The following is a 9,514-nucleotide window of genomic DNA, read 5'->3' as shown; positions in this document are numbered from 1 at the left end:
GTTTCACTATTCTATTTTAGTTTCTCCATCCCCCACTTCAATGGAACTTCTTTTAGTTCTTTTTTTACAAAGCTTTGTGGCAATTGCTGAACAATCCCTAGAAACCACCTTTCTTTCTTAGGACGATGGTAGAAGAAATTGGAGATTTTAGGGCTGAAGGAAACAATACCTTTTTTTAAAGTTTATTTTCCAAGTAATACAAAAATAATTAACATGTTTATAAAACACAATAAGCATTCAGGTAAGCAATTTAATTCATTTTGTTTGGTTTGAATTTAGGGAAGTTTGGTTTGAGTATTTTTAGTTTATAAAAATAAAATAATTTTATTTGGAGAATTTAACCTATAAAATATTTGTGTTTTATACTACAAATAGATAATTAGTTTGAAATAAAAATAAATTAATGGAATGTGAAACATATCATAGGTTAAGTTAAGATTTGACATTAAAATAATTAAAATTGCTAAATATAGAAGTATTGTTGAGTTGTTAAGATATTTATATGTATTTTTAGATTGGAAATTCAAAGTATTATTATTATTATGTTTGTTGTACTAAAAAATAATCAATAATTGTAGGGGTATAATTTACCGACAAGAAATGTTTGTCTATTGAAAATTAACATCCTATTTAAGAAAACTAAAGGAGGCTTGTTTTCCGAAAATGTGACAATTCGGTAAATTAAAAGTACGAATATTTGTAAATTGAATTTAAAATATAAATTAAAAAAAATATAACACAAATTTAAAAAAAAATAATTTTCATAATACTTCTCACGTAATCCTTTTCCCAAATAAGAATTATCATAATCCCCTCAAATCTACATAATCCTTCCCGAAACAAATATTATCATAATCCATATTTTTTCATAACTAAGGATTGTCATAATCCTTTCCTTCCCACAAACGATCCTTTCTCCTAAACTTACACATACCACACTTTAATTTTAAAAATTATGAAACTATTTAATAATTATTATAGATAATGATCGAAAATAATAAAATTATTCAAAATATTTATAAATATAACAAAATTTTATGAATGTTACAAACTAGTTAGTTTTTGAAATTTTAATATATTTTGTAAACGTTTTGTAATTTATTTTGTTATATTTTAAAACTTTAATTTAGTTGTACTTAACATATACTATTCCAAAGGTGAAACAAGAAAAGAATGTCCTCTATAAAACACATCTGATAGGCAAGATAATTGAAAAGAAAAATGAATTAAAAATCTGGATGGAAAAAAAAATAATAATCTCAATTGAACAGATCCACCTTATTGTATACAATACAACTACTTTTCCCTCTCCCTCTAGAATAAATTACTAATAACTCTCAAGAATAAAAACTACAGAAATCTGGAGCCAAAAAGTGTATCAAAAAGAAAATGAAGGAATCAAACTACGGAGAACTAAGGTTAAGTTACCTCTCTAACCCTACATTTGCCTTCTCCTAAATAATTTCTTTTGCCATCTTAGAAAAATTGGCCATTCAGCAGAATCAAATGAACAATTAATGGGGTGAGTGATTGAATCTCAACATGAAAACCTATTGAAGAGAGTTCCTAATGAAAGTAATCCATTGTATTATGAGGAGGAGGCCAATTGAGAGTTGTGAAAGCTTAAATCTTCCATAAGATCATGTGACAATGCAGACGGTATTCGATGGCGTTTCAGAATCCTTGAAGTTGCAATTTTAGCCATTTCAAAGTTCAACACAATAACCCTGTCATCATCCAAGTCAAACCTTACACTATCTTCACTTTTGTCCACAAGTTGGCACAAGTGTTTCAGGTTATCAACTTCAACTCCATTTACTTTTTTAACCTGCTCATGCGAAAGAATGAAACATTCAGCAGATTGAAGCTTTGAGTACAGTCTAATCTCTAGTGAACACCAGTAAAGATCCAATTTTAGAAGAAAGAATGAAAAACATACTGAACTCAATTGAATGACATTTTTTTCCACAGTTCATTTTCATAAATCAAAATGAGCCCTGCATTTCTGCTTCCATGTTTGTAAAAGCATTCAGATTAGCAGTCGATGAGTACATTACAAGAAGATGAGCTGTATGTATACATTTTTTTTATGACACGCACGTCGACTAAACCTCAACCCTCATGACCCAACAATATTTGTTATTAAGAAAACTCGTATGAAATTAATTCCTAGGTAAGTGACCATCATAGATTATATCCATAACCTTTTAGTTCATTATTGAGATTATTGTCTCTTTTTTTACCGCAAGGCCAACCTATGATAGTTAACCACATAAGCTATAAAACACCAACACTCTTAAAGTGGCCAAGTGTTGAACACCTTTGTCATTAGCCTTCAGAAGATGTTTGGGTTCAGTAGCAGATTCAGTAGCAGCTCATTGGGACCATGATACTTCATCTTTGTCATTAGCCTTCAGAAGATGTTTGAAAGATGAAATTGCAAAATTTCAATCACTACTATCCCTGCTCTCAACTGCAAAAGTGGTTAATTCCGACGATTATAGATCATGGTCCATTGATCCCCATGGCCAGTTTACAGTTAAGTCTCTTTGGACTCACCTAAAACCTGCCTCCCCGATGGATAAACGTCTCTTCACAACAATTTGGAAATCAGGCAGCACACGGAGAATTAACATTTTGATTTGGATTACAGTCTTCAAGTCCCTCAACAGTTTATAAATTTTGCAAAAGAAATCCCCCAATAAATGCCTCTCTCCTTCAATCTGTCCTCTATGTTTGAAGGCTAGTGAGAATCTTCCTCGTATTTTTTTGAACTGCCCCATCTCTTCCTTCTGCTGGGTAAGGATTTTCTCCTTGTTCAATTTAGATTGGGTATTTTATCGTTCACTAAGTGCTAGTGTGGTTCAACTTCTGTCGAGTTCGATTTTATCCAAAAAAACCTCGTATAATATGGGAGACTTTGTTAGAAGCTTTACTCACAGAATTATGGTTCGAGCGTAATCAACGCATCTTCCATGATAAAGCAAGATCAAAGGTAGAAATTATGTGTGAAGTAGATCTTAATGTTGCAGCTTGGTGTTTCTTAAAAAAGGAGTTCGTTAATTATTCCATCCAAGACAATTGCCTCAACTAGGATGCTTTTCTTACTCAACCTGCTTGATACTTGCTGCATCAGATTTATTGTTTGCAGTTACACACTCTGAAGCTCTTCTCTGCATTTTGAAGGATTGCCCTTGTTTAGCCTTTATTTTGAGATTGTATTTTTGGGCCTTCCCTATTGTTTCTTTTTGTTTTTCTAGACCTGTATTGTCTTCTGAACCCTTGTAATAAGCTGGACGTTTCAATATTGTACCTTTGTTTGATTTTTATGTTTTTGCTCAAGATATGATGATTGGCGCTATGGGGTGTCAACCTAGTTGAGATGTCTGGGTGCACCTCCGAATCCCTCAAGACTCCCTTGATTACAACTTCTTTATTGCTCTCTTTGTATAACTCTATTGTACTTTGAGTTCTTATTAATAAATAAGTTTTATCAACGATTCAAAAAAAATGTAAATACTAAAATACTCTTGGGGCTATAAACTATCAACAAAGCCCCTTGTTTCCAACAATAACCCTCAAACCTCGTTAGAAGTTTAAAAACAATGAAATCATCATGAGTTGATCTATTGGTAAAAAAGTAGACATAGTCTTAATAACTAATGAATATCATAAAAGAAAAAAGTTAAAAAACAATGACATACAAGACAACGCACACGCACGAACTGCATACTAACTTCAAATATATAAGTGAATTGTGTAATCTAATTGATTTCAATGTCAATAGTAATATATGCTGTATGCTTATGACTTATGAGCATGGGTGTCTTACCTGCAACTCGGCAAGACGCTCATACCCTGCATTAATATCATCCATCAACACCTGTGAAAATAATAAAAGTTACTAACTTGAATCAGAAATCTTAACTTTAACAGTTTAATCATTAATAACCCAGATGACAACAGTTTCTATAATGCTTTTTTCCCCTTTTCTTTTTTAAATAAGAAATGAGTTATGATTTCAAAGGTTTCACTGCCAAGCAACATCATACTTTCATATAAAATCAATGTAAACCCGAAACATAAATTATTTATCATGCATGCCTCAGAATAATGAAAGCAAACCTGTGAAAGGATGACAAATTGTTCGCCAGGCTTTTTTGGTAACTCCCTTAGTGCCCTCTCGCACAAGCGACGAGGTGAAGTATTATACCAATCTTCTCCATACTCATGAAGGTAAGGCTGGGTAAGTGGAATGAAGACAAGACCAGCAAAAATGTAGTAGCTAGGAAGCTTATCAAACTGATGAACTGGTACCAAGGGTTGCAACTGCAGAGTATTTAACTTATTTATATATAATTATTTATCATGCATGGCTCAGAACAATATGTTGGATTGCAAATCAGTTTGGATTGAATTTCATTGAGATTCCAGGGAAACTCTCATCTTCCCTTTGCCTCTAATACACAAAAATAAATGTGACTGGGGTTACTAGTATTTTAGAACTTTATATAATGGGATTGCTTGAGTCGTTAGGAAGAGATTATGAAGAAATAAGACTAGTTATAAAATAAATGAAAATCATCAAGTAGAATGAATATGAGAGTTTCAGAAAGCATACAGGTCGGAGGGTGATTCTGAGCTCACAAACTTCACCGTTCCTTAGAACTTTTACCACAGATTTTTCATTAGGTTTCTTCATAGATACCAAATGGTCAAATGTGATCCGCTCCCTGTTTCTGAAAGAAACTGCATCGTATGTAAATTACAATAGGAAGAATTATTGGAAATAAAAGTCCAGCATTTTAGCAAAATGAGACGATCAAAGCTTACTTTTACAATTACTATAAGAAATGAAGACAATAGCTTCAGAAAAATGAAATATCACTCATTTTTAAGCATTTTGAGTCCAAGAAACATCTTCATTGAGGTTTCAACCTCTAACTTTATGGTTGATGATATAAAGCCTTAACAACCAGAGCAACTAACTTCTTTTCCCTTTTATTTTATTTCTTTTCTTTTGATAAATTGAAATTTTCACTTTGAATTCATCATTATTCCTAGCGCATTGTAGATTAAGAGAATAAAAAAACTATTAAAAACATAAAGTAAAATTTGGTGGGAGTAGACCTAAGTCTAAGGTAGGTGACAATGAGGCAATCTTATTAATCATCGACCGATTATCGAAGTATGCCACCTTCATCCCCACACCCAAGCTATGTTCTGTTGAACTGACAAATCACTTGTTCTTCAACAATGTAGTGAAGTTGTGGGGGATTCCAATGAGCATCATTAACAACAAAGATAGCAAGATCATTGGAACATTCTGGACAGAACTGTTTGTTTCTTGGGGACAAGCTTGAACATCTCATCAAGCTACCACCCGGCCAAACAAAGAGATTCATTTGTATGCTTGAAGAATTGCACCACTTTGTTGATGCCAGACAGAAAAACTGGGTCCAGTCAGATGTGGCCCAATTCTGTTTTAATGCCCAAACGAGTTCGTCAACAGGGAAAAATCCATTTGAAGATGCAACAATGATATTTTGACTTATGGTTTCTTCTCCTTATTAGTTCTTCCTTGGTCCTTCCATTGAAGTCTCTAGACTTAGCCTGTAAGTTGCCCCTGCCATTGATCCACTTACACAAGTCTAAATCAGACTTCTGTTGGTGTTTTATGCCTACATATAGGTTGATGAGCAAGTTTTTCACTGGTCTAAGGAGGTGTTTGGTGGCCTATAATGGAATGAGTTTGTAATGTAATGTAATCCAAAACTCATGTTTGGAATGAATGTTTTAGGTCCAATTTATAATATTAAACTCATTCCGCTCCGACCGTTTTCAATCCAACTCACTTTCTCATTATTTTCACGCTTCATAATGTCATTTTCAATCCATCTTCGATTACTCATGCTTTCCAACACTCCTTTGATTTCCAATAATTGTGATTACATTCCGGCTCTCCAAACAGTCCCCAAAAATTTTTCAACTAGTTTGGAGTCAGATTTCTTATGGTTCCTTTTCATGTTTTTGGCTTCTAATATATTGGGAGGAAAAATTACATACCCCTCCAACATCACCACTTAAGCTTATGGGTTTAATAATGATTCAAAATAAATCTGAACTAAGGGATTATAAATTAAAGCTCCTGCGGTATTTTCCCTTCTCACTTGACATAAATAGCTTAAGATTTTGGTTTGGTGAGTCAAATTATTATTTGAATCTATACATGGAAAGGAATGTCGAGGGTATAACAGACGATAATATCTTTAACCTATTAATGCGAGCCTTTTGGTTTAGTGCCAATTTTTTTTTAAATAGAAACGAGTCTCTTCATTGAATTAATGAAATGAGACTAATACTCAAAGTACAAGAGCAACCTTTGTACCATCCCATGTTTTTGTTGGTGATAAACTGAGTAAGATGTTAATCCCTATCGGTAAATATACTACATTATCTATTATATCATATATAACTTCTTCCTTACGAAAAATAGAAATGTCACATGATTATCTTAAAGATAAAATGGAAGAAGTACTAAATTAGGAGAAAGAAAAAAAAGAATAGTAATATCAATGATAATCTACTACAGAATGGACATAGAATACCTGTTCCATCATTGGCAATAGGCTCCCCGTCAAATGCAAGGATGATATCATCCTTTTTCATGATATCATAAGCATCTGAAAGGGGATTAATTTTGTTCACAAGAACTCCAGTCATTTCAGGGCCCATCTTGAAGTGATTTCGAAGTTGAACATTTTCAGTAATCTGGCAGGCCAAACCAAGAGAGCAGAATCCAACATATTTTCCACTCTCTTCAACACCAGATATAAAATGCCTTATCACAGGGACAGGAATTATATACCTACGGTCCATTTACAAGGAAAAGAACCAAGCAACAAAAATTGTTTAAGGTCAGAAGTTCAAGAAAAGATTAAGTTTGCAACCTGCAATCATGCTCCACAATGGAAGCACAGTTCGTTAATTCCAGTAAAATTTCCAGCTCACCACTCACCCAATATTTTCTGCACCAGAAAGGTTTTGGAAAGCTACTCCAGCAACTTTATTGCCCATGATTGCTGGCCCACCACTATTTCCTGGATTTATTGCAGCGTCAATTTGAATAGCCATCAACTGGGATGCACCATGTACGTATTGTGTAAGTTCAATCCTAGAAACAACACCTTTAGTCACAGAGATGTTATCCCCACCTGCAATAAAAACCAAAATTGGATGTCAAGGCCATTATAATGTCATCACATGGAAATGAACAGCGGAAAAGGGATGCATGCGATTAGAAGTGGTTTGCTTTTAATTTCCTTGAATTTTTTCATGGTTTACAAGTAAACAGAGACACAGTTATTAAGAATTGATGATCAAATTCCTAGTTTTGAAAGATACCTAATGACCCATGTAATACTAGGAAACCTAGTCCCTTAAACTAACAACAAACACAATTAAACAAAACTATAAAAGATACCTTATGACCCATGTAATAATAGGAAACCCAGTCCCTTAAACTAACAACAAATACAAATAAACAAAAACTATAAGAAGAATCTAAAAAATTATAGCCAGAAAATTATCAAATTTAAAACAATCTTTACACCAAACAAAATTAACATTCAACATATAGAAACAAATGGGCATAAATTGGAGAAGAAGCATTTTCAAAAGATAGAGATGTTAATTTATAAAACTAATTACCATTTTACAATATTTAATTTATTGAGACAATGTTAGAAGTCAATACCCTGAGGATAACCAACAACGGCCACAGTTTCTTGCAAGATAGGAATATCTCCCAACTCCAAACAGTTGGTGTCTTTCCAGAATTCTTCACTATCAACGACCAGAATAGCTAGATCACATTCGTGACCAACAGCTTGAACTTCTGCCCTATACTTTGTTGGTGAACCATGCTTCCTTACTAGGACAAAGGTATGATCAGCAATGACATGGGCATTTGTAAGAATCTTTTTTCCAGATATGATGAATCCTACATTTGTTTTTTCATAATAGACACAAGAAATATGGACAAAAGTAAGAACACTTAGAGAGAACAGCGACATATGTCATTGGGATCAACTTAAAACACAAATGGAAATGAAAATATACTTAGTCAAATGAACGCTATTAAAACTGCGTAACATGTAAATATGCATAACAATAAAAAAGCATAACTATCAAATCAGTTCTAGTAAATAAAGACTGAATCTTCACATTTTGCGGTGAGTGTAACTGTTTATGTATTTCCACAACAAATGAAATCCAAAAACAATTCAATGGTCATGGCTACAACGACAGTATGCAAAAGGTAGAACAGATTTCATTGTGAACTAGTTACTAGATTTTCCTCATACAACCGAAGTTGAAATACTGGAATGCCAGAAAATAACAAAAGTTCACAACAAAGCACTCTCAAGTTTTAACAACTAACACAACAGCAGCCAGAAGTGAATAGTAAGACAACCACTGAAGTTCCAACATTCAAAAGGCATTAAAGGCATTAAAGTCATAAAACAGAGCACAATCAATCAAACTAACACAAATGAAGTACATTAAGCCACAAACCGGAACCCATAGTTTCCCGCTGGGACTTGTTCTGCCATGGAAGAATGTAGTTGGGGCTACAGGAAACAGTGAAAACCTTGACAACGGAATCCAACGCGAGCTCAATCGCAGAAAATGTATCAGTGGTAAACCTCTTCGACTTAATGCTATTCAAATGAGGCTGTAAACCAAGAGTGCTTCGCTTCCTCGAGATCGTACGAGTTATCAATAATGGTTTATGTGAAGAGGACGGCAAAGGGTCATTCCCATTACAAAGGATTTCTTGGTTCAGATGACTCTCGCCATTGTTGCAACAATGATCGAGTGTGGGGGAGTTTAAGGAGGAATGAAACGCAGAACGTGAGAAGTAAGGGAAAGCGTTAGCTCTGATATTGATGGCAGCAGCAAGAGATGAGGGCAGCGGGAAATAACGATGTTTAAGGGATTTACATGAAGAGGAATATGAGAACCTGCGAGCTGTGCGGAGAGTTGTAGCAAGCATGGCTATGGCTTCTTCTCCTCACAAGAGAGACCGAGACTGTCTCCGGGTTCTGTAGTTAGGCGGGGGAGAGAAAAATTGGTATGTTGTACATAAGGGAATTTGCAAATATAGCCCATATTTGTACGTATAACAAAATTCTTTTCAACTATAGCAAAATCGATTATTGATTTAATATTCTATCTATATACTAGATGTGAGGTATCATCCACAGTTTTAGGGTGTAGGATTTAAGGCAGAAGAGACTGCATCCAATTACTTGGAATATTTTGTTGAGTAATGAATGAAAGAGAATGAGAAAACAGAATTAGAGGAAGAGATCAGTGAGAAAGTAAAGAAAGGAAAAACAAAACATTTTTTTTTACAATTTATCCGTGATAAAAAAGGAACAGAAAATAAGTTGGTTGTGCATTGTGCTAAAGAAAACATAATGATAAGCACCAACAAAATAACAAGAGA

General features: G+C 33.8%; 1 protein-coding gene and 1 long non-coding RNA gene across 2 annotated transcripts; both read right to left on the bottom strand.

Annotated features, from left to right (window-relative positions):
* Positions 1–1,222: 1,222 nt before the first annotated feature.
* LOC101203047 (protease Do-like 10, mitochondrial) lies at positions 1,223–9,211 on the bottom strand. Its single transcript, XM_004152838.3, has 8 exons — positions 8,578–9,211; positions 7,757–8,002; positions 7,019–7,214; positions 6,609–6,868; positions 4,622–4,749; positions 4,126–4,329; positions 3,833–3,883; positions 1,223–1,828 (listed from the first exon to the last, which is right to left on the bottom strand). Exons 1-8 carry the CDS (start codon positions 9,056–9,058, stop codon positions 1,589–1,591), a joined length of 1,806 nt encoding a protein of 601 aa, XP_004152886.1. The 5' UTR covers positions 9,059–9,211; the 3' UTR covers positions 1,223–1,588.
* On the bottom strand, positions 2,319–3,823 carry LOC116402156. The gene is made up of 2 exons (XR_004214586.1): positions 2,560–3,823; positions 2,319–2,473 (listed from the first exon to the last, which is right to left on the bottom strand). It is a non-coding gene; the product is annotated as an uncharacterized LOC116402156 (long non-coding RNA).
* Positions 9,212–9,514: the final 303 nt, after the last annotated feature.

The sequence above is a fragment of the Cucumis sativus genome, chromosome 2 (genome assembly GCF_000004075.3).
Source record: "Cucumis sativus cultivar 9930 chromosome 2, Cucumber_9930_V3, whole genome shotgun sequence".
Classification (NCBI taxonomy): Eukaryota; Viridiplantae; Streptophyta; class Magnoliopsida; order Cucurbitales; family Cucurbitaceae; genus Cucumis; species Cucumis sativus.
The sequence above is the reverse complement of the archived record's forward strand: the minus strand, read 5'-3'. Positions and strand labels throughout refer to the sequence as shown.

What these genes read in the sequence shown, in the direction of transcription:
- LOC101203047 (XM_004152838.3), bottom strand. Translation starts at nt 9,058, where the DNA reads ATGCTTGCTACAACTCTCCGCACAGCTCGCAGGTTCTCATATTCCTCT. An exon ending in CGTTGTTGGTTATCCTCAGG is followed by an intron (nt 7,215 to 7,756) that starts GTATTGACTTCT and finishes TTTTTATTGCAG; the next exon opens with GTGGGGATAACATCTCTGTG. An exon ending in TCAGAATCACCCTCCGACCT is followed by an intron (nt 4,330 to 4,621) that starts GTATGCTTTCTG and finishes AATACTCTGCAG; the next exon opens with TTGCAACCCTTGGTACCAGT.